The sequence below is a fragment of the Petromyzon marinus genome, chromosome 25, assembly GCF_048934315.1.
Source record: "Petromyzon marinus isolate PM22_M1 ecotype Great Lakes invasive population chromosome 25, UKy_Petmar_22M1.pri1.0, whole genome shotgun sequence".
NCBI classification, from domain to species: Eukaryota; Metazoa; Chordata; class Hyperoartia; order Petromyzontiformes; family Petromyzontidae; genus Petromyzon; species Petromyzon marinus.
The window spans coordinates 8,353,325-8,379,167 of NC_133691.1; the positions used below are offsets into that span (position 1 = coordinate 8,353,325).

At 45.1% G+C, this 25,843-nt stretch overlaps 1 protein-coding gene across 1 annotated transcript in view; it reads right to left on the reverse strand.

Moving 5' to 3' along the window:
* Positions 1 to 1,457: 1,457 nt before the first annotated feature.
* C25H14orf93 (chromosome 25 C14orf93 homolog) overlaps positions 1,458 to 25,843 on the reverse strand; it is a 32,887-nt gene continuing 8,501 nt past the window's right edge. Inside the window, exons 3-7 of the mRNA XM_032960285.2 lie at positions 22,241 to 22,866; positions 20,873 to 20,934; positions 17,385 to 17,482; positions 15,952 to 16,064; positions 1,458 to 4,908 (exon numbers count right to left, since the gene is read on the reverse strand). Coding sequence (XP_032816176.2) covers positions 4,435 to 4,908; positions 15,952 to 16,064; positions 17,385 to 17,482; positions 20,873 to 20,934; positions 22,241 to 22,866 — 1,373 coding nt within the window. The 3' untranslated portion in view covers positions 1,458 to 4,434. The remainder of the gene's footprint in view (positions 4,909 to 15,951; positions 16,065 to 17,384; positions 17,483 to 20,872; positions 20,935 to 22,240; positions 22,867 to 25,843) is intronic.

The following is a 25,843-nucleotide window of genomic DNA, read 5'->3' on the forward strand; positions in this document are numbered from 1 at the left end:
GGCTTCTGGGGGCTGCAGTCCATATCAACCGCTTCATAATGGTCGAATGCAATACTGCAGGCACTGTGATGACTCCTAAAGGGCAATTTGGTAAAGCCGTATAGCATCACCATCACTGTGTTCCTACAAGTTATTAGCACGGTTGGCTACGTACGGTGCAACGGAAGTTAAACATAATAGTCATGCCCTGAATTAAAATGGGTTCAAGATATAGGAATAGGTTTTACCCTTTTAACTGGCACAAAAACTGACACCTTTATTCAAGGCATCATGTTTGCAATAACCACAACACAAGCAGTCAAAATGCAAACAAAAAAGACAACTCTGATAATAATAATATGCACTGTCCTTGAATTTGATTGGTCCACACCCGAGACGACTTTCTTTAGAGCCAAGTCTCCATTGGTGTTGGACCAGAAGACGCCAAAAGGCGTACCACTCAAAAAATGGGTTCGTTCGTTTTAAATTTGACTCAGCTTTACAGTTCACATATCACATTTCAAACTCGAACTTAAACAATCAAGGTGAAGAACAAAAGGTATCGGGCAAAGGGTGTTAGTAAATCAGCCAAGTTAAGGAACTGAATATAGACAAAGAGGGCCCCCCCCCCCAAAAAAAAACGCAACAGCCCCAGATCGTCTTCAAACTGAATCCGGCCCCTGGGTACGAGAACACCCAGGGAACAACTCGGTGGAACTGTTAGCTGCGAACACAGGCGACCGAGACATCACGTCCACAAGCATGACAGCCTGCGGGGAGCTAAGAGATTCTTCCCAATGTGGCTCTCTTGGAAACGGCTGCCCACCCCTGAATATAAAACACTTTTGTATACTTGTCGCTCAGTTTCCCAGGTACCCGCTAAACCTTAAAAGGTGCCTTCTGCAAACTGTCTTCATTTGCAGCTAGAACTGCGCCTCCCTGCCAAAAGTTGTCTTTTATGCTTCCAAGCTTGCGTTTAACTGCCGAGAAGCAGTGTTTTGTTACAATTGTTATTCCTGTGCAGGAGTGAATATGAGATTCTTGCTGCAAATGAAGACATTTCACTTCTTTATACTTGGATGCCATTCATATGCACATTTTGAAAGTACCATTTGTTATTGAAATAACCCTCTTACTGAAGGGTTAAAAAACCAAAGCGTGCGTGGTTCAATGTGTGTACACGCAGACATGACACAAAATACCTCCAGCATAGTCTCACTGGGGTATTTGCTGTTGGCAAGCACCTATTTCAGTGGACATTACACACACATGGGGTGGAATCCCACCTGATACACCCAGAACTAGTGTTTACAAAGTGCCTCGCTTTAGTCCCAAGTCAACACGGGTACAGATATATCCACATACATATATTGTATCCACGTGGCCACAAACACACATCATTCAGCACACAGCATTATAGCCACCCCTTACAGTATTGTGATTAGCACCATTGTCATTTGTTCAAATGTGTGGGTCCAAGAGATGTTGTATTTTATAAAGTTTGTGATTTGTTTTTTTGTTGCCTAAATGTATTACAGCATGTTTTTTTTTTACATGGCACTTCTACATGTAATGTATATTATACACGTCATTGTTCCAGTGTTATCTAAGCAAATTTATTTAGTTACATGTAAAGACTACCCACACAATTACAGTAGAAAGAAAACAAGGCCAAATAAATAAAACAACCACTCCTATACACGGGCACATGGGTGCAGCAATATTAATATTTGACATAGTCAAACTTTACTTGATTTAATGACTATGGTCCCACGTGGAAGATTCGTAAAACTTTGGTGGGTCCCTGCACGTTGTTACCGCGCATACGTCATTTTAGTCGGTGAAATAATATATCCTAGTGACAGGCCTTAAAAAATATATAGAACAATGCGCACTTGTTTAAAGTACATCGAACCGTTGGAATTGTAGCTTTACGTGGTCATCAATCAACTCGTCACAGATTCAACGCAATGTCGTAAAGGGTCGCTCCTTTTTTTTTTGCCAGCGTCTCATTAAATTTTAAATTCCACAGCGTCGACGTGAAGGAGCAGGAGCAGCAGCAGCAGCAGCATCGTCTCGGTGGGCGAAGGAGCCACGCACAATGCAGTGCGTGCGTAGTGCAGGAGAATCTGTCCTGCGCCTTTCGTCGGCGGACATCCGGTGCGCGGCACTGCCAGCGTCCCCAAATCCAAAGTCCACCCCAGGGAGAAACAAACAGAATTCATTCCGCCCCCCCCCGCCGAGTCCGCTTCGTTGACGTCTCTTTGTTTCCCTTGCAATGTCTTTGCTTGGCCGGTCGCCCTTTGCCCCAGCAGTTTCCAGCGTGACACCGTCACTGGAGTGACGGTGTTACCCTCTGTGTGACGCCCAGGGCTCGTTCAGAAAGTTGAAGGGAGAGCGGAACGTGCTTTACTTATTTTGCACTTTTGCGTGTTTTTCCCGCGTTTAAAGTTTGTCATTGAAATCATGAAATCATAAAATCTTAAAGAAGATTTACAGCTCGGGTGAGGTTCCCAGTAGATCCTGAGCTGCCTCTTGAAACAAAGTTGATGAGTGCATTACAGCATTAACCTGTTGCTCGATCACTGGCACTACTATTAGCAATAATAACATTAATAATAGTAATACCATCACAATAAAGTTAATACAAATATTAGCAGAGCCGTTGATGTAATAATTACGAGCATAAAAAACATTTCCTTGACTTTTTAAAACCTAAAAAAATTACCGTTCCAAGTATGAAAATATTAACACAATTTGAAAAGCACACCTGTGGGAGCTGCAATAATAAAAAAAAATGTTAATATAAATAACATAAATTGTAAAATAAACATAAAAACGAGTAATAAAAGTACATTAACATCACAGCAGTGCAAGTATAAATAAAGTCACTAGCTGATGGAATAATCACTTTGAAATGAATAGCAATTATAAATAAAACTAATAATGAACACGGCAAGGCAAGCAAAACAAACAAAATAATAGCAAGAGTGAAACAACGCAAGACTAGAAAACATTGCCAGCACAAGTGTTTAGGCAATAATATTGAACGTAGAAATAATGAAGTCTGGCATGGTGGCAGAGGCTTTTCATCCAGCACTGTTGGTGGAGGATCTCATAGATGACACAAAGTTTATGTACATGAGACACCCAGTCTGCTGGGCTGAGAGGTGACCGATACATGACAGTACAGCAAGTAGGTGGCTGACATAGGGGTACACCACCTATGTGTGGCACTTTGGGTGGCAAGTTTGTTACAGAAAGGTGCCACGTGTAACTCAAAAATAATTGTATTTCACCTGACACCCTAATTGCCTTTCACTTGCTGAAATACGTAATAAAGAATTGTCCAAATATCACAATTGGCACCCTGTGAATTGGAATGCTCGCCACAGTGCCACCAAGACCAATATGACTAATATAGCATGTCTAAATAACAAAGACAGCTGAAAAAAACATAATAAAAGCACAGTTGTGTGGTAAAAGGGATGGTGGCAATCAAGTCAGCGTCTCCCCGCTCAAACGAGTGTTGGATGATGATGGTGATGATCTCCTTTGGGAGCCAGAGATGTGAATTTGACATTCCCATGGTAATGACAAGTTTATCCTTAGAAGACTCACATCTGGCTTCCCACAAAGTAGTGCTCATTTTTTTTTTTATCATCTCCTGGAGGGACGATAGTGATGCGGGTGGGCTGAATCGAGAGCCCGACCAAGATATGAAGTCGTGATTTGCCGACTGCGAGTTCAGTGCTCTTCCCACAGGGCCGCGTGCTCGGTGAGTCGGGACGGCAAGAAAACCGACGTTTGAAACGGAGCGGTACAGTCCAGCAACGCTGTGAACACCGACGGTGAGACGCAAGCAGAAATGCGAATGGAGGTCTAGTGAGGACCACTGCTGGCAAGAGAGTTAGTGTTACGAGTCGAGGATTGGGCTAGCGCTAGTTGACTAGTTTGTAGGGAAGTAATGAATCACCCCCTCAACGATGATGCATGTTGGACAATTAGGATTCATATTTAAATTGCCAATCGTTTTTTTGCCAGTGTGGTACATGAAAGGGTTTCTATGAACCAATCACACCCAAGATATGTTAATCGTAAACAGTGAATTGTTATGCCCATGATTCGGTAAACCTATCCTGAAAAGAAGATATTTTAATCGACGAATCAATAAATCGTTATATCCCTATTGTGTTTGAGTTCGAAGGAGAGTTCGCATCTGCTTGGCTAGTTTATTTGGCCAAGGATAGCGCTTGAGGCTCGTTGACCAATTGGTTTTCATTGTGGCTAGTGTTTGGTTGATGAGTTAGGGTTAGGAACAGCTCTGGAATACGAGTGCCTGGTTGGCTCGAAAGCTCCGACCCCGAACGGTTTTGCCACTCGCTCCAATGGACTTTTCCTCCCCGTTCGCTCTCCACTCCCGCGGCTCACGGCGCGCGCGGTCGGTCAGCATGCTCACGACAGGTCCCTCTCCTCCTTCACTTCCATGCCGTCGTCATGGGGGTCCCCGTGCTGCTCCTCGTCGCCGTAGCCGTGGGCGCCGTCCGGGTCGTCGTCGCACAGCTCCGAAGGGTCGTCGCTGAGCGGAAACGAGATGACGCCGTGCTGGTCGATGACGGGGCCCGGCGGCAGCGTGTCGTCCAGGCACACCAGGTGCGGCGCCAGGCGGTAGGCCTCGTGCGACGCGGCACGCTCCGACGGCGGGCCCAGCACGCGGTTGGGCTTGGCGCCGTGACGCGACGCCGCGTCCAGCCGCCGGCAAAGGTCGGTGAGCGCCGGCGTGCGGAAGCGAGGGGGCCGCGCCACCCACACGCCGGGCTCCACGGCGCTGTCCTCCTCGTCCGACATGAGCTCCTCCGTCACGCCGGCCCACAGCTGCTGGTCCTCCGGTGGGAACAGCTTCACCGTTGACGTGCGGTTTCCGAAGAGCTGCGAGTATCCCCACACAAGCGGCAAAGACGGTGATAGAAATTTAGCGCAAGTGGGGTGACGCTTTAAAGTTAAAATAAGCCATGTTCTATTCACTGCTAGACGAAGATCTCCCCAAGCCGTCGGCATCTCTCAGTCTCGTGATACGGCAATCTAGCTCCTGCGCATGAGCTCATTTAATCGCCCCATGTTCATGGTGGATGCACTCTCATGTTATCTCCTTTGGCTGCTACTCTGACATTAGTCCTGACCAACAGTCATCCTGTCTTACGCAAGCCCGCTTATTTTTCTTCACGGTCAATATGAAGTCTCTAACATTTTTTTCTGAGGTCCTCTTCCTGCCTAATTCCAAGGATGTTCCTCTCCATTTGCCTTTTCACACTTTTCACCTCTTGTTCCACTTTTGTTCCACACTTAACTGCCGGGTTACCAAACAAAACAAAAGTTACTCTGTCGGTATTTTTACGTAACGCTTCTTGGTAATGTTGTCGGTTTTTAATTACCACACCCATTGAAGGTGGCTAACTTCATCTGCCACATCACCTGTGAATGGCGCGATGGAAGCATGCACTTGCTAAGAAAAGAGTATCTATGGCCGACCCGTTATTACTGTACAGTATTTGTTTAGCCAGGTAAGAACTCACGCGACCAGGATGGAGTCTCAGGCTTCATCTAAAAGAAACCTCGCCACAGAAATTTAGACTGAGGGCATCATTAAGATCGCAGAGCTCCTGGAGCTCCTCTCTGAGAGTGACCCAGATTGGGAGCAGAACAGCTCTTCCAACCACATCTCCCACCGCTGCCATGTAGAAGTACAATAGAATGCACTCGTGACCATAGTGCATAATACTTACTGATGTTATTCTAATACATTGTTTTAGTTGTATTCATATTCTTAGCTCTTTCGGTAAAGTCACGTTGAAGGGAAACAATAAAATACATATAAAACAATAAAAATTCTCACGACGTTTCGACCATAACACAAACGGTCATCATCAGGTGTGCCGGTCCGCATTAATTAATTAATTATTTTTTGCGGTGCATTTATTTATAAAAAACGTCAGCGCCACGCGCAGCGATTTGCCAGTTTATTTAGAAGGACTAGTCCATCTATGTTCTGAAAAGAGGAGGGGGGAGACGACAAAAAATGGTTTATCAAATCCTTCCAATGATTGCTAAGCCAGAATCCATCTTCTCGGTTGAAATTGTCTCTGTGCTTGTATATGTGGATAGCCTCATGAACGAATTTATCATGGTAGCCAGATGGCTTACAAAGAACCTCTGTCTTGGAAAAGTCAATGTCATGTGAGCCTACTGAATTATAACAATGATCTGCCACGGCCGAGGTGTTGGTCCTACCGTGTTTAAGGTCTGCTTTGTGTTCACGAATGCGGTCCGAGACATGGCGTTTGGTTTCTCCAATGTAACTACTACCACAGAAGCAACTTAGTTTGTAGACACCAGGATACTGTATGTCCGGAATCACATCTTTTACAGACGGAACCAGATCACGGATTTTATGTAATGTGTTGAAATGGACCTGGATCTTGTGTTTATTCAAGATTTTGGAGATCTTTTTTGTGATCCCCGCAATGTAGGGTAAAGTGATGGTTTTGAAAGGCTCCTCAAGAGGGTCCTTCTTCATGGTTTGAGTGATAGCTTTGCGGATTGTATAGTCGGAGTAACCATTAGCCTTAAGAGCTTGGTGTACGTGCTTGAGTTCACTGCCTATGTGTTCCTGGTCGGATATGCATTGGGCTCTATGGTACAGAGTCTTGATGAGAGAATTCTTCTGTGATGGATGGTGGTGGGAATCCGGTTTCAGATAAGCATCCGTATGGGTAGCTTTCCTGTAGACAGAGTGGCTCATTGAACCATCAGGTCTCTTTTTTATTAGGACATCAAAAAAAGGTAGCTTGCCATCTTTTTCGACTTCCATGGTAAATCTGATGGCTGGGTGTATGGAATTGATGTGGTCGAAGAATTGGTCTAGAGCAGGCCGGCCATGTGGCCAGATGACAAAAATGTCATCCACGTACCTCTTCCATAAGGTTGGGCGCAGAGTGGCAGTCTGGATGGCGTCAGTCTCAAAATTTCTCCATGAAAATGTTAGCTATAACCGGAGATAGGGGGGAGCCCATTGGGGTGCCCTCAGTTTGTTTGTAGAAAGTTCCATTCCAAAAGAAGTATGTATTGGTTAAACAGTGTCTCACCAGGGGGGGTACCTCAGTGTTTAGTCCTTGATGAACCAAGTCTTCAATGATTGTGATGGTGTCAGGTACAGGAACCTTGGTGAATAAGGAAACTACATCAAAACTGACAAGCAGGTCGTCTGGGGACAGGGAAATACCCTTGATTGTCGATACCAGGTGAGTAGAATTTTTGTACTGCAGAGGTGGTTTTTCCAGTGAAAGGATGCAGGATTTCAGACAAAAAACGAGCCAGTTTGTAGGTGGGGGAGTTGATAGTAGAGACGATGGGACGAAGGGGTGTATCTACTTTTTGCATTTTTGGTAAGCCGTATAATCTTGGTGGCCTGGCAGCAGGTTTCAACGAAAACTGTTTAGATTGATCAATTAATCAGAATCAGAATCAGAATCAGAAAGGGTTTTATTCGCCATGTAAGTTCACACCGACACGGAATTTACTTTGGCAGGATGGTGCATACATTCAACATATAGGAATCTAAAATCTTAAATAAGTTTTAAACAAGTCTTACTATAATAAGGGTTAAAAGTCTAACACTAAGGGGCTGAAGTATATAAAATTAAATAAATATCGAATATAAAATAGCTTTAAGATATAATTTAAAAATACAAATAGGGAAACATAGTTAATATCAGCAACGTGTCGTTATGTAGATCAAATGTTAAAAACAGTGTTAGCCCTTGGCCTTGTTTAACAGGCCAGCAGCAGATGGGAAGAAACTGTTTTTATGGCGTGAGGTTTTGGTCCTGATGGACCGAAGCCTTCTGCCGGAGGGGAGTAGCTGAAACAGAGAGTGTCCAGGGTGGGAGAAATCGGCCATAATCTTCCTCGCTCGCCTCATAGACCTTGTCGTGTGCAGGTCCTCGAGGGTCGGTAGATTGCAGGCAATTACCTTCTCAGCAGTGTGGATGATACGCTGCAGTCTGCTCTTGTCCTTGGCAGTGGCAGCAGCGTACCAGACGGTTATGGAGGAGGTGAGGATGGATTCAATGATCGCTGTATAGAATTGCATCATCATTGTCTTTGGCAGGTTGAATTTCTTCAGCTGCCGTAGAAAGTACATCCTCTGTTGAGCTTTCTTGGTGAGGGAGCTGATGTTCAATTCCCACTTGAGGTCCCGGGAGAGAATAGTGCCCAGGAAGCGGAAGGACTCTACAATTTTTACTGGGGAGTCTAACAGGGTGATGGGGGTGAGTGGTGCTGTATTCTTCCTGAAGTCCACAACCATCTCAACTGTCTTTAGAGCATTTAGCTCTAAGTTGTTCTGGCTACACCAGGTCACCAGATTGTCAGCTTCCCACCTATAGTCAGACTCATCCCCACCAGAGATCAGCCCAATGAGGGTGGTGTCATCCGCAAACTTCAATAGTTTGACGGACAGATGATTGGAGGTGCAGCTGTTGGTATACAGGGAGAAGAGCAGAGGGGAAAGGACGCAGCCCTGAGGAGTTCCGGTGCTGATGGACCTGGAGCCAGAGACTTGTGTTCCCAGCTTAACGCACTGCTTCCTGTCAGACAGGAAGTCTGTGATCCATTTACAGGTGGTGTATGGCACGTTCAGCTGGAAGAGCTTGTCCTGAAGCAGGGCAGGGATGATGGTGTTGAAGGCAGAGCTGAAGTCCACAAACAGGATCCTGGCGTAGGATGCTGGGGCGTCCAGATGCTGTAGGGTGAAGTGGAGGGCCATGTTAACTGCATCGTCCACAGACCTGTTGGCTCTGTAGGCAAACTGAAGGGGGTCCAGGAGAGGGTCTGTGATGGCTTTGAGGTGTGCCAGGACCAGGCGCTCAAAAGACTTCATTACCACAGATGTAAGGGCGACCGGTCTGTAATCATTTAGTCCTGTTGGCCTTAGCTTTTTGGGCACAGGGATGATGGTGGAGGACTTGAGACAGGCTGGTACATGGCATGTCTCCAGGGAGGTGTTAAAGATGTTGGTGAACACCGGAGACAGCTGGTCAGCGCAGTGCCTGAGGGTGGCTGGAGAGACAGAGTCCGGCCCGGCTGCTTTGCGTGGATTCTGCCTCTTGAAAAGTCTATTAACTTCTCCCTCCTGAAAGGAGATAGTCGTCTCTGTAGTATTGGTGGGGGATGGGGCCTCTTGGGTTGGAAGGGGTGGTTCAGGACAGTCCAATTGTCTTTCAAATCTACAGTAGAACTCGTTCAGGTCGTTGGCTAGGCGGGAGTCGTTAGTGGTGTGGGGGGCTCTGGGTTTGTAGTTGGTGATCTGCCTGAGCCCTCTCCAGACAGAAGCAGCGTCGTTTGTAGAGAACTGGTGTTTTAGTCTCTCTGAGTACAGTCGTTTAGCCTCTCTCACCGCTTTGCTAAACCTGTTCTTCGACTCCTTGAATCTGTCTCTATCTCCACTCCTAAACGCTTCCTCCTTCTCCAACCTCAACCTTCTGAGCTTTGCTGAGAACCAGGGCTTATTGTTGTTAAAGTTCACCCTGGTACCTGTTGGGATACAGCAGTCCTCACAGAAGCTGATGTAGGACGTCACAGCCTCTGTGAGTTCATCTAGACTATTGGTAGCAGTCGTGAACATATCCCAGTCAGTACAGTCTAAGCACGCCCGCAAATCTTCCACAGCCTCACTGGTCCACTGTTTAGATGTCCTCACAGCAGGTTTACAGAGTTTTAGTTTCTGCCTGTATGCAGGAATCAGGTGGACCATGGCATGGTCAGAGTGTCCTAGTGCTGCTCGGGGGACGGCGTGGTAGGCTCTACTGACTGTAGTGTAACAGTGATCCAGAGTGTTCCCTTCTCTGGTTGGGCATTTAATGAATTGTATGTATTTGGGGAGTTCGTGGCTGAGATTACCTTTGTTAAAGTCGCCAAGTACGATAACCAACGAATCTGGATTTGCTCGCTCCACACTCAGAATCTGATCGGCGAGCATGCGTTGGGCCTCTTTAACCTGAGGACAAGGCGGCAAATAAACTCCGACCAAAATGAGCGACGCGAACTCGCGAGGCGAGTAAAACGGTTTACAGGTTATAAAAATTGATTCAAGGAGTGGAGAACAATGTTGCAGAATCACTGTGACATCTACACACCAGCCACTGTTAATGTAAAAACAAATACCACCGCCTTTCGTCTTGCCGGAGAGTGCTATGTCACGATCCGATCTTACAAGATGGAATCCTGCTAGTTGTAGCGAAGTGTCCGGAATCAAATCACACAGCCATGTTTCCGTGAAGCACAATGCAGAAGCTGAAAGAAAGTCTTTGTTTTTTACCATCAGTAGCTGAAGTTCATCCATTTTGTTGTACAGTGAACGTACGTTGGAGAGGAAAAAGCTCGGAAGCACTGTTCGGATCCCGCGTCTGCGTAGCCGTACTAGAGCCCCCGACCGTTTACCCCTTGGGCGGCGTTTCGTTGCTTGAGCAAAGCCTAGCGCGGCATTGACTAGAATGCCTACTAATTCTGCCGCTGGAAGCAGAAAAGTAGGAATTAAATCCACAGGAGTTGTTTCCCTGATATTTAAAAGTTCGTCTCTTGTTAGAGAACTCCGAAAATCTTGGCAAAACACTGAATTGACAGACAAAACAAGACAAAACAGGGCGCACCGACCGGCTGAGGCTACCATCATCAGCGCCATCTTCGCACCAGCACGGGTGTGCTGAACAGCAGGACTCCCTCACCAGCACTGGTGTGTTGAACAGTAGGCCCCTCTCACCAGCATGGGAGTGGTGAACAGCAGGCCCCTCTCACCAACACGGGTGTGATGAACAGTAGGCCTCTCTCACCAGCATGGAAGTGAACAGCAGGCCCCTCTCACCAACACGGGGGTGATGAACAGCACGCCCCTCACACCAGCACGGGTGTGATGAATAGTAGGCCTCTCTCACCAGCACGGGTGTGATGAACAGCAGGCCCCTCTCACCAGCATGGGTGTGTTGAACAGCAGGCCCCTCTCACCAGCACGGGTGTGTTGAACAGCAGGCCCCTCTCACCAGCACGGGTGTGTTGAACAGCAGGCCCCTCTCACCAGCACGGGTGTGCTGAACAGTAGGCCCCTCTCACCAGCACGGGTCTGTTGAACAGCAGGCCCCTCTCACCAGCACGGGTGTGCTGAACAGTAGGCCCCTCAACACGGGTGTGCTGAACAGCAGGCCTCTCTCACCAACACGGGTGTGCTGAACAGTAGGCCCCTCAACAGCAGGCCCCTCTCACCAGCACGGGTGTGCTGAACAGCAGGCCCCTCAACACGGGTGTGCTGAACAGCAGGCCTCTCTCACCAGCACCGGTGTGCTGAACAGCAGGCCCCTCTCACCAACACGGATGTGATGAACAGCAGGCCCCTCTCACCAGCACGGGTGTGCTGAACAGCAGGCCCCTCAACACGTGTGAGCTGAACAGCAGGCCTCTCTCACCAACACGGGTGTGATGAACAGCAGGCCCCTCTCACCAGCACGGGTGTGCTGAAAAGCAGGCCCCTCTCACCAGCACGGGTATGTTGAACAGCAGGCCTCTCTCACCAGCAAGGGTGTGCTGAACAGCAGGCCCCTCAACACGGGTGTACTGAACAGCAGGCCTCTCTCACCAGCACGGGTGTGATGAACAGCAGGCCCCAAAACAGCAGGCCTCTCTCACCAGCACGGGTGTGATGAACAGCAGGCCTCTCTCACCAGCACGAGTGTGTTGAACAGCAAGCCCCTCTCAAGACAAAACAAGACAAAACTGGACAAAACAGGGCGCACCAACCAGCCGAGGCTGCCATCATTAATGCACATTAATGCATTAATGCGCATTGATTGATCAATCTAAACAGTTTTCGTTGAAACCTTCTGCTGCCAGGCCACCAAGATTATACGGCTTACCAAAAATACATAAAGCAGATACACCCCTTCGTCCCATCGTCTCTACTATCAACTCCCCCACCTACAAACTGGCTCATTTTTTGTCTGAAATCCTGCGTCCTTTCACTGGAAAAACCACCTCTGCGGTACAAAATTCTACTCACCTGGTATCGACAATCAAGGGAATTTCCCTGTCCCCAGACGACCTGCTTGTCAGTTTTGATGCAGTTTCCTTATTCACCAAGGTTCATGTACCTGACACCATCGCAATCATTGAAGACTTGGTTCATCAAGTACTAAACACTGAGGTAGCCCCCCTGGTGAGACACTGTTTAACCAATACATACTTCACTTGGAATGGAACTTTCTACAAACTGAGGGCACCCCAATGGGCTCCCCCCTATCTCCGGTTATAGCTAACATTTTCATGGAGAAATTTTGAGACTGACGCCATCCAGACTGCCACTCTGCGCCCAACCTTATGGAAGAGGTACGTGGATGACATTTTTGTCATCTGGCCACATGGCCGGCCTGCTCTAGACCAATTCTTCGACCACATCAATTCCATACACCCAGCCATCAGATTTACCATGGAAGTCGAAAAAGATGGCAAGCTACCTTTTTTTGATGTCCTAATAAAAAAGAGACCTGATGGTTCAATGAGCCACTCTGTCTACAGGAAAGCTACCCATACGGATGCTTATCTGAAACCGGATTCCCACCACCATCCATCACAGAAGAATTCTCTCATCAAGACTCTGTACCATAGAGCCCAATGCATATCCGACCAGGAACACATAGGCAGTGAACTCAAGCACGTACACCAAGCTCTTAAGGCTAATGGTTACTCCGACTATACAATCCGCAAAGCTATCACTCAAACCATGAAGAAGGACCCTCTTGAGGAGCCTTTCAAAACCATCACTTTACCCTACATTGCGGGGATCACAAAAAAGATCTCCAAAATTTTGAATAAACACAAGATCCAGGTCCGTTTCAACACATTACATAAAATCCGTGATCTGGTTCCGTCTGTAAAAGATGTGATTCCGGACATACAGTATCCTGGTGTCTACAAACTAAGTTGCTTCTGTGGTAGTAGTTACATTGGAGAAACCAATCGTCATGTCTCGGACCGCATTCGTGGACACAAAGCAGACCTTAAACACGGTAGGACCAACACCTCGGCTGTGGCAGATCATTGTTATAATTCAGTAGGCTCACATGACATTGACTTTTCCAAGACAGAGGCTCTTTGTAAGCCATCTGGCTACCATGAGAGATTCGTTCATGAGGCTATCCACATATACAAGCACAGAGACAATTTCTCGGACCGCATTCGTGAACACAAAGCAGACCTTAAACACGGTAGGACCAACACCTCGGCTGTGGCAGATCATTGTTATAATTCAGTAGGCTCACTTGACATTGACTTTTCCAAGACAGAGGCTCTTTGTAAGCCATCTGGCTACCATGAGAGATTCGTTCATGAGGCTATCCACATATACAAGCACAAAGACAATTTCAACCGAGAAGATGGATTCTGGCTTAGCAATCATTGGAAGGACTTGATAAACCATTTCAGGTCTTAATTGATTGTTCACGCTTACGGTGGCTTTCAGACAGCATACATTAATTTTTCGTCTCCCCCCTCCTCTTTTCAGAACATAGATGGACTAGTCCTTCTAAATAAACTGCCAAATCACCGCGCGTGCCGCTGACGTTTTTAATAAATAAATAAATACACCGTTTACTAATTCATTAATGCGGTCCGACACACCTCATGGCGACCGTTTGTGTTATGGTCGAAACGTCGTGAGAATTTTTATTGTTTTATATATATTTTATTATTTTGTTTCCCTTCAACGTGACTTTACCGAAAGAGCTAAGAATATGAATTACTGCAGTCACGAAAGCTTTAAATTAAAATTGTTTTAGTTATTACATGTTTACCATCTGAATTATTGGCTAAATTACCAATCCACCAATGAAGCCGTCCTATATTGCTCATACGAAAGACATAACGCTGTCGGGAACGCACCCCCATATATACAATGTTATAATGACCCCTTTTAACGCTGATTCGATGAGCACTCACTTCCCCAGGAATGCATCTTGTGCGCTAAGCAGGGGTCTCACTGTGTTAGTATTATTGCCAATGTGTGTTGTCTATTAAGGCCAGCAAAGGATGCAAGGCTGTCGTGCGGCAAGAACCCCCCTGCCTCCTGCATGTGTCTGCTTATCACTGCTGTTGAAGAAAACAAAGAAATAAGATAATGCACAGCACAAGCTGCTCCTTTCAGGTCAATGTGACCTGGGGAGGCCAATGCAAGGCACGCACTGTGCGTGCTTCAGTTCGCATTGGTGTGCAACACAGGTCAGCAGGGTTTGAGCACTGTGTCAACAACACAGCCACTTTTCCCAACCATGAACAACAAACGTTCTAAACATATCTGGCATATTTGACATATATATTACAAAAAAAAACCCTCCTTTTCATCTTGGGCAGACTGCCTGTGTGTCTATTGCTATGAGAGAAGAACTTTTAAGATCAGCACTTGCACATGGTGGAGTGGTGTGACCAACACCATAAACGCCATCCACTATTGGTCTGGAACATGTCGGTGATGACATATCACAGCGGACGCTAACTTTGTGATGAGTCATCCTAGGAAAGGATGGCTTTGATGAGGAGAACAATTCCCACGACTGTATTTGTGTGACCTAGAATTTAACCTAGATGGCTGGCGATAGCAACATATTATGCTAACCAGTGAAACACACGCACAAAGTCATACAAGTACATAAAACACACTTAACGTTTTGACAGTTCATACACTACACTTGTCACGTGCCTAGCACTGTACACATTACTGGAATTGTAACACTCGGATTCAGACGCTGGATGTGAGCCAGGACATTTTTTGTTGACACAGTCACCTATTGAGCAGGTGTGCCCTTGTGAAAGTCACAACCGAAAAAAATGTAAGTCCTTTTGAGTCGGAAAGAGAAGTGCACAGATGCCAAGCTCCAACACTCATTAACCTGACACACAAACACAATGAAGAGTGTATATACACACACATACAGAGAGATCAACAGCGTAGTCTGACAGGCTGTTATCAAGCATAAATAAATAATGGCATGGAAATATCTGACCACGAAGTTGAGTCTTCAACCATGGTAATTTTATCTCCGGACGTTTCAAAAGCCAATCATGCGACCTTTAAATCCTGCCAGTCCATGCGCCAATAAGTAGGGTTAATTGCTCAGGTGTTCCTGATAATGCCAATGCTGATGTAGTACATGGCCATGAACTGAGTCACCGTAACCATACAACGGTTCAATAACCACAACACCACAGTGGTTATTGTTAGTGTTCCAGTGACCTAACAAGCAATAGGGGGTGCTAACTCATGTTGGTCACGCTTAGCCATTGGTGGAAATGCCACATTCCTATGAAGGGGACTAGTTTTTCCAGGACAAATCGCTGTTCACTTCCTACCAAGTTGTCAAGCCTCACCACGTGATGCTCATGTTGGATGAACCACGGATTGACAATTGATGGCGATGATGAGACCTAATTGACCCTTACTGGGATTTTAACTGAAACTATATTAGTGACACTTCTACTCAACCAACAGCTGAGCCATATTCCAGCCATGCACTGTGCTTCGTTGTATTTTAACCTCAACGTACCCACCAATAGGATACAATTAACTCTCCGCCACAATTAATTACATTTATAGACAAGGCATTATTACTACAAAATCCAAAATGAAGGCAGATGAGCCATACATGCAGCACAAATCTTCAATTATTGTGTTTCCTGTTTGTATTGCAAAGTGCTTTGGATTTAAGCATTCAAGAAATGAAAATCATCAGGCTTTATTACTGTAGAGTGGTTGTCCAACAAAAGGACACTGTATAAACATGAAATATAATTCCGCTACGTACACAACATCTGCGAGCCAAGGCGGGCAGAACCCGTCTGCCCCGTTTTCGAGCACACAATGCCTGGGGGCTCTCCTACCCGATATCGCCGGCTTCTCAGCTTCTTCTCCTCCCTTTCCCGCAGGCTCCGGTCCGGGTTTTGGGAGTTGCGGTACTCGCGCCTCTTGGTCAAGAAGTACGACACGCATGCACCTGTCGGATTCAAGGCACGCAAACGGTTAAATAGGGTTTCTCACGCGTCGATGTTACTGCACCACGCACACGTGTCGCTGAACGTGGCACCAAAGTCTAAACGATGAAACCGCGCGAGAAATCAAGTGTCCCATTGTGTTACTTTCGGGTTGCTCGTCGTGACTACACCTCGAGTAGGATGGTGTACTTTAAACACAAACGGCAACCATTTAAGAACAGTTTAACACGTGGGCTTTCGCGACCAATATTATTCATAATAAAGAACAACTCGATTAGGTCGCATATCAGGTGGCAGCTCAATCGCAACTTCACACGTGCCGAATGTTCTCTGCAAATATTTGCCGGTATCTGACTAAGATACCTCTTCTCCTCTCATCTCGCTCTAGTCCCCTCATGCCCTAAACTCCCACAACCAAGCCCTCCCCTGTCTTTACACCCAGTCAACCTCCTCTTAATTGGAGGTCGCTACTGCTCTGCCGCCCCTTTTGTCTGAAACTCCGTCCCCTCAGCTATCTAGAGTTTACACTGCCACTCCTATTTAAATCCAGGTGTTGGACTCTCCTCTTTCTCCTCCACTAAGAATTTCCTGCCTTCCTCCATGTCTTCTATGCAGGCCCGGACTGGCCATAGGGCAGTCAGGGCAAATGCCCGTGGGCCGGTTTATTCCAAGGGCCGGTGGGCCGGTCTGTGTGGGGAAATTGCAAATGTGATCAGGGTAAAAAAAAAGATTTTTTTTTATTTAAACATTTTATTATCTCGAATGTGTACGCTTCATTGCTTACACTCTCAGTTGGCATTAAGTCCCCATATTCGGCAGCTCCAAAGATTCTTCCTGACCGGCCCATTTGTTTTTTGGACCAGCCCAAATGGGCCAATGAGATCGCACGCCAAAATCACGCTAATACGTCACATCACAAATCTAGCTACTCCACAGCCCGAATTTGGGCTGGTTTGTTTACAAATGCCCGGACCCATTTTTAGTCCGAGTCCGTCACTGCTTCTATGCCATTATTACTAAACAATTGCCATTTTCTTCTTTTTGTTTTCTACTTCTATACACTCTCTCTCATTTACCCCTTTCAATGGAGTTTCCGCCGACACATCCGCTATAAATTCAGTTAAACTGTCGAGTCCTGGGATGAGGTTGAAATTTAACGCTTTACTAATTAAAATAGCATAACAACACATCTCATAACACTGCCAAACAGAACTCAATTTAGATCGCTAGGCTCACGGAAGCCAGACAAAGAGTACTATCAACCACGGAGGCTTTCCAGCTTCAGTAACCTACATATGCCATCAGTGAATACTACACCTCACCTTTCAACTCCTTCTCCGTGTAGTGTTGGTCTGCCAGCTCTTCCCGTAGTCTCTCCAGCAAGTACCGCATCACAGTGATGTTCCAGCCAGACTTGAGCCTGCAGCACACAGCAGCACACGACAGCCTCCATTGCAGTCCTTGCTCGTGTTGCACCAGCAGCATGGTTTTTATGCAACGGCCTGACTCAATATTTATAACACTCGTGGCTGCAGATAAATTAAGCAAGAAAAAAGAAAAACATTAAAAATGGAATTGAATTTAAAAAAACGAGACGCGTTTTACACTTATTAGTTGTGACACTTGCAAGCTGCATCTGGCTACCCCTAGGACTTAATTGAGAAATTATGAACGAGATTATTTGACGAGTTATGGGTCTTCCATTGTAGCAATATGAAGAAACTGGTTACGTGAATGAAACAGGTACATCATTCTAGATTTGAAGTTTTCGTGATTGCAATGATCCATACTCTTTGGTTCTTTCGGTAAAGTCACGTAGGTAAAAAATAAAATAAAGTTAATCAAATCGGAAGCAACACAAGCCTCCGCACATCAGGTGGGACAGTCACTACAGCAAATAATTTCTTGCTGTGACTATACCACCTGATGACGGAGGCCTGTGTTGCTTCCGAAACGTCGTGATTTGATTAACTTTATTTTATTTTTAACCTACGTGACTTTAACGAAAGAACCAACGAGTACAGGTACATCAGTTGTTGCATCTGAATGCCATGGAGAATGGCTGAATATCTGGTGCATCTTAACTCCTCACTGCTCTTCTTTATAAAGGGCAACTACTCCACTAACACTGCACTCTGTCCGAGAATAGTGCCTGATGATTCCGACATAGGCCAAAAGTTCTTAGTCATATTTAAAATTACGGGGAATGCAGTAATGTAAGGTGAACACCGTGCAATAATAAAACCATTCACCGCATGCACACCAGTCGATGTGTGTGCTTGTGCCTGCTCACTGTTTAAGCACACATTGTTGACTTTTAAATGCTATTACAAATGCTGGCAATGTATGTTTATATCAGATATTTATCCAGCGACACAGGAATTTGCAAGACACTTATTCATGAAAGTAATGCCTGGGATTTTATTCTAATTCCTTGGTAGATAATTTTGTGGCCCTAAGATTTAAAATATCTGGCCAAACAGCACCGTTGGTACAGTGTGTCTCTTTTAAAAATAGGTTGCAAGTTTCAATTCCAATTGAGGGTAAACTCAGCCCTTCATACCTTCCAGAGTAAAACAATTTTATTATCACTTTGTGGAACCCCAACTGCGGTCATCCACGAACCCAGCCCCTTACATATGGACGTGCACGCCTGTAATCCAGCACCCTGGAGGCAAGGATTGATCGAACACACAAGGTTGTCAAACTTTCAAACATGCTGGAAAGCAAGGTGGCCTGAAAATGACAGTACAGCAATAGAGTTGTGAGGCAAGCTGTGATCGCTGTCCACTCATATACTTGGCAGTTTTCTTCCTCCGGTTTTCCTCCCATACAAAAAAAAACTTCCCTTAACGAAATTGTTCAAAGATATCATTGCAGGAACCCTCCTGACAAGGGTCGTGAGACTAAATTAGGCTTTCCTGTAGAAATTAAATGATGCCTAAAACTTCGATAAAGCAACAATGCAATTTGATGCAAGTTTGTGGCTCATAACAGCACGTCATTTTAATAACAATATAAAAAAGGTGAATAGCTTGCTCGCTTAAGGAATACAGGTGCACATGCAGAAGAACTGCAAAAACTGGTCATCTTAGTGCCACCCCAATGAGTAATGAGTAATTGGGATTGTCTTTATTTGCATGTGTAAACATACAACTCAAGCCCAGTATTAGTGGTAATTCTAGATATGAAGCTTTCGTGACTGCAAGGATCCATACTCTTTGGTTCTATTCGGTAAAGTCACGTAGGTAAAAAATAAAACAATTCGCGAGCACAAATCAGATTTGAAACACGGCAGAACGAATTCTTCTGCCGTAGCTGATCACTGTTACAATGCTGTGGGTGATCACAATATAATTTTCTCCAATACCAAGGTTCTTTGCAAACCCACGGGTTTTTATCAGAGATCTGTTCACGAGGCAATTCAGATCTACAAACACAGACACAATTTCAACCGAGAAGATGGTTTCAAATTAAGCAACCATTGGAAAGATGTTCTAAATCGAACCAAACATTAAACTAATTTTCAATGGTACAGTATATTTTTTCAAGTAGTGGTACCCCAAGCTTTCGCAGCTCTTAAAATTCCCTTTTCACACCATCAATAGGTAAACTCCCCCTCCCCCCCTTGCCAACTGGCATGTTCACCTGTATGTACACCACCTCTACACCGTTCATCATGCTAAGTCGGCCAATTAAATGCTAATTTTTATGCTAATTCCTTTGTCAAGGCACCTTAATTTCTCTCACACAGCTTAAAGGTCGCGGTCTGAGCTTGGCTGTGTTTCACTCCAGCGCTGTCCTCGAGACAGTCTCGTCCCTTCACCTGATGAAGGCCACTTGTGTTGTGGCCGAAACGTCGTGATTTTTGTTGTTTTATTTTTTACCTATGTGACTTTACCGAATAGAACCAAAGAGTATTAGTGGTAATCCTTGTCATTATAACAGAGATTTACTGTGCTCAGCTTTGGGAGTATCACTATACCTTAAGGAAAATGAATTCCCAAAACCATATTAATCTTTATCTTGTAGATACAGACCTGGTTGTGTGTCCCATTCTGTCTCACATGGGATTAACGTTCCGATCATGTATGTATGATGAACTTCTTTCTCCACCGTACTTTAGCCAAATGAGCTAATCGGAGGTGCGAGGGAAGGACAACAAACTAAACACACATAAATGAGAAGACTAAATTGTAAATTGACCTTCCAGGCCATGCTATCACTCGACTCCAGTGGCTCAATGCAGTGACACTTTATGAAAAAGCACAGCATTCAAGCTCACGTGATGTTATTCGAGTGTTAAGTCAACACATATGAAAGTCACTTTCGAAACTTTGTTTTACATTACCAAAGCCTTCAACCTATATAGGTCAGACAGCCTGGCACACACAGGTACTGTTTTTTCGTGGTTGCTTCTTCCTTTATGATATATGAATACACCCCTTTGCAGATCATTGCTTGATGAAGACTTCCTCACGCTGTGCGAGTCTTTAGGATTTTACAACCATACTTCACCACGGTGGTCAGAGGGGGTTGGGGAAGGTGGGGAGCAGACGTGGAGAGGTACTACAAACAAATGCGTTGCTGCATTGCCCTCTGCTACCCACCACATAGCCCAGTGGCCTATAACACCTATTATGCATGGCGGTCACCAACCCGAATGCTACCCGGGGTCAAGACAAGACACCTTGTGCGCGTACTTCACATAAATCTGTACAATGAGACACGTATATTTTTTTACTTCACCAAGTAGTATTTTTTCTGAACTCGTGTATCCTTTTAGTTGCGACCACTGGTAAAAACTCACCCTTCGGCCCCGTTAAACCTCCGGTCGTTGCCTTGCTGGTTGTGGATCCGATGAACTAGTTTCTGTGGAACAAACAGCAGCAGCAGCAGAGTCACTGCATGAACATTTACCCAACCAGGTAGAAACGAAAGTCCACACAAAAGTCAAAAACGTTCGCGACTCAAAGAAGCATGCTGTCGATACTGTCTTCACCCGCTATTCGATGGATCGAAGAAAAACTCTTGACTTTTGAATTTTATTTCCTATAAGAGGCACCGAGACCACCGCCATTTCTAGTGTTGGGTCACTTGAAAAAAAAATTCCATGATTACTCATTTCAAGGTTTACAAATTATTATGATGACGTGGTTAGTTTTAAAACTGCTTACAAGTTAACATATTTTGATTTAAAGCTTTCGTGACTGCAGGGATTTTACCGAAAGAACCAAGAATAAGTTAACATATATTAAGTTGATTTAACATGAAAAGAAATAACCCGTCGTTATGGTAAACATTGTTAGAACATTCCCACTTTATGTTTTTTTTCCTGGATCTTATGTCCTCATTATAAAGTCTCAAAATATATCAGCCTGATTACATGACAGCCAATCGATAGTGCACTGCAATATGTTTACACAGCCTTCTAACGTAATCCATGTGCACCTGATGTGCTGCAGTCCTTGTATGATGAACTCATTGCTAACAAGATCATTTTGTCTTGCTGTTGAATTTTTTTTCAAATTGAACAGTGCTATAAAAATCTATCAGACCACACGAAGTAAAAAAAACATTTAGTACATGCTGCAAATTGAGTTATAATGACACTGGTGTGAAGCTACAGTGATTATTACACTGCACTAACAACCTGCTGACCTGAGTTCAATTCTTGGCCACGGCTAACATCCTGGGCACCGGCTCACCAACCTGCACTGGACCAGCATGGTGAAGTAAGATGAAACAACCTGAATGATCAACCGGACTTGGAAAGGCTTTCATCCAGCGGTGAATTGATTAAGTGCTGTAGCTGTGAGAGGTTTATTTCGTTGCTATCAGTACCGGCTACGTAATTGCAGTATGTATGTACACATACGCCACTTTGTGAAGCGATCATTTGGGGCAAGGTCGCTTATGAAAAATAAGTTATTACCTCGGTGGGCTTTACCTGGTTAAGATAAAATTTACTTTAGTTTTATGTGTATATTTTGAAGTGATTTGATTACCTTTCCTACACTTTGCACCCCTATCGTGTTTTTGTATTGTTTGTTGTTGTAACGTTCTGACTCCTTACTGTAAATCTGTGGAAAAAGAGATGTATAGTTCATCGGATCCCACCAGTATATAATCTTATTGTGTTGAACTTCTTTCGCACCGTGCGTAACCAACCACTGACCGACACGACGAGGTCCCTCTTCCTCCGCCTTGTGTTGTTGCTGTGCAAGCTGCTGCCGCTGCCCCCGCTGCCCCCGCTGCCCCCGCCCCCGCTGCGCCTGTGCGATCCGAACGAGGACGACGACGAGCCCAAGTTTCCGCGTGCCCGCACGCGGCGCGACGTCGACGACGACGAAGACGCCGCGGCCGCCACCGCCGCCGCCACCGCCGCCGCCGCCGCCGCCGCCGCCACCTGCGGCAGCGGCGCCGGAGTCGAGGCGGCGGTCGGTGCAGACGTGGGCACGGAGGAGCCGGGCACCGCCGCCGCCGCGGCGCCGTGGTGGTGCCCGTGGTGGTGCCCGTGGTGGTGATGGTGGCCGTGCGGCGCCGGCGGCGTCATGGCGTGCGATGCGCCCAGCCCCGCCGCCTCGCCGTCCCAGCTCTCGCCGTAGTCGGCGTAGCAGTGGGTGGCGGCGGAAGCGTCGGCCCCCGGCCCACCGTAGCCCTGCGCCGCCTGGTGGAAGTCGGCCATCGAGTCCACCGAGTGGAAGTCCTTCATGAGGTGGGGCTGCTGAGAGGCATCGGCCGCGTGCGAATCCTTGGCCGCGGTGGAGGTCTCCGGCGAGCTCGAGTAGACACCGCCCGAGTCTGGACACCCGCACGGCGGCACGCGGCGCGTCAACACGGGCGGATGTCCCCGTTGCTCCCGCTCGGCTGCTGCCCTCATTGCCTCAAACCACCACGCGCTGGTGGTGGGCATTTACAATGTATTTATTCTGCTCTTAGATGTTTACGTCCTTCTCCTGGTCATCTTTGCACGTCTCTCCCAGCCCAGTGTTTTCATTTTCATCAAAAAACATTTTGTAGTCTTTCCCTCATCCCATATATTCTCATACCCCTCACTCACTCCTTACGGAATATAATCTCTTAGACGTCATAAAAAATAATACCTACATTTCTCAAGCTTAAAAAATGTGCATGCCTTCTCAATTTGGACAAAATCTTTAAACATGGTGGTACCTGACATTTCATTATATTGTAAAATGTATCATTTAGTGAAACTTCAATTTCGATAGTTACCCATGGAATTATTCCAATTTAAGCACTTTACCATTTTACCATCATTCACAGGTCCAAGTGTGCTGATGCCTTTTCTCAAATCTCATATTCAATTCTTACCCGCAATTAAATTAGAATCAATTCACAGATTTTCTTTGGGTAACTCTCTTCATTCCAAAATAATGAATATCAATGACCTCTCACCTGGTGAAATAAACAATAAACACTCTTGATACTAACTAATTTACCAAGTCTCCCTTCTCAGACAGCTCTTGTATGTTTACATAAAGAATATCAATCACAATAAGTGTACCAAAATATTAGACGAGATTACAAAAACCAAGAACACCCAGTGCAGCTCACAAAAAGTATAAATCTTGAACTCTTGGCAGACTAAATAAGGGAAAGACAATTAAAATCTGGTACAAAACTATCATTCTTGGAATGCTATTGTGGAGTAATGGTGAGCACGCTGGAGTTGTCATGCAGAGGTCGCCAGTTTGATCTCCCTGAATCGCAGTCAATGGGCGGGCCGCTTTTGAAAAGATAAAAATATGGGTACGACCACCAATTCCAAAATATCTGGCCAGCGTGGATGAGTAGGCCAAGTACTCTCTGGAGGGGCTCTCTCGAGGTCCCCCCCTCCTTCCTTTCCACCAGCAGTGGCGTGAGCAAGCAATTGCACAGATGCACCTTTGCCTTTTAGAAAACTATTCTTACCACTTATACTATATATAACGTGAAGTGTGCGTGCTCTTTGTAACATACACCAATTGTGTGCACACTTAAACAGTCTACAGAAATTTATGTTAACAATAGGAAACTAACAAAAGAGTGGTTTATGGAAAAGTCAAGGGCATCTGGAATGCATTGGCTATGCGCCCTTGGCTGTCGTACTCCCACGACCATCAGCACATGAGAGCGTCAACAATCATGAGTTCACATGTCCAATGCGTTCCCCTCCGAGTCAAGGAACCTGCAGTAAAAGCATGCCAATTCCCTCCCTTTATTACGTCCATTAATTTGTGCAGAGCAGGACGGCCGACTGCAAGAGGTCTGCCCATAAATACATTTTTAAAGTCCCGCCACAGTTTATACGGTTCGTGATTATGCATCCGCCATTGTACGTCTGAATTTGTAAATAAGAGAACTGAACCACCATGCTTGAGACTGCACTGCGATGATTAATGCAATGAGCGGTTAAACAAAAAAAATAAGTAAGAAAATGTGTTGACTGGGTATTGTCCAAATTCATTTAACAACAATATAAATCAGAAAAATATGTTATTCAATGGTTGTTATTCAACCAAGTTGGAAATTATTTTATTATAAGAATACACATACATTTTATGGGTGTTTTTTTTTTCTTCATAAAGCGCACTTGTCAAGTTTGTTTAAAAGTTTTCTGTTGGTTTCTGCAGTTGTGCTGTTTTTGGGTTATAACACACACAATACGACTCTAAAAACACATCCGAGAGGAATTCAGTGCAATTTTCCTGACCAAATAAATAATTTTCATTTTTTTTTAGTATTATTATATACTGTATGTGTGTGTGCGATGAGCTGAAAGGCTCATTATGGAATTTTCCTTCGAAATTTCATACACATTTGACACGCTGTAAATATTAATTCACAGTTGATTTGGGGTTTGTGCCACAGCCTGAATCCCAGAAGTGAAAATAATTCACGTAAATTATAATAAAAAAAAGAAATGTATGAAAATTTTGTATAAACTGTCTCTAAGTAACATATGGTTACATGGGTGAGTAAGATAATGAATCTCAATGGGCTCTCACCTCTGGTTTAAGGACGTAAATCAACAAATCAATACCATATAGGAACCTCTACAAGAGCTATCAGCTATGAGATCTTAGAGCTTCTAGAAACCCTTCATCAAGACAGCCACTCCAGTCAGTTTGGGATGTTTCTTCCCACGATTTTTAGAATTCTCAATATGTCGTTGGCTGTTTTGAATCATTTACATGTCCACTAAACTACAAGATAATTACATAATCATTCCATTGCCTCCATGTTTTGGGTATTTTCACATAACCTTAATAACCATTGAATATGAGTCTCAGTTTGTGACACATTGAGTCTTACAAATCCTAATATGCTGCAGTTTGGATCTTGAGTATTTCCATTGAGCTTTAAACACATAATTACCTCTTAGTTTGATATCACACCATATTATCACACTATTATCAGACACCGCAAGTGTGTGCATGGCATTAGTGCTTCATATTATGAATTATTAAGCACCAAGTTGTAGCTTCATCTCTTCATTTCCATTATAAACGTGAATCACGTTTATAAGGGGATATTTAATTTTCACATATTCAAGATGACCGAAGCATGACAATAAACGGGAATCCAGCGACTGAAAACATTATGGACTGATGGAGAGGATGAGGAGGAGGCATTAGAGTGGACAGGGAATAACACATAAACATCAGCAACAGATGGGATATGATGACGATCGGCAACAGTGGAAAACTTCTGAGGCAAGTTCGGGGACCCAGTGGCGTCCGTAAAGAGGCTGGACATGAGATTAAAGAAGAGAGAT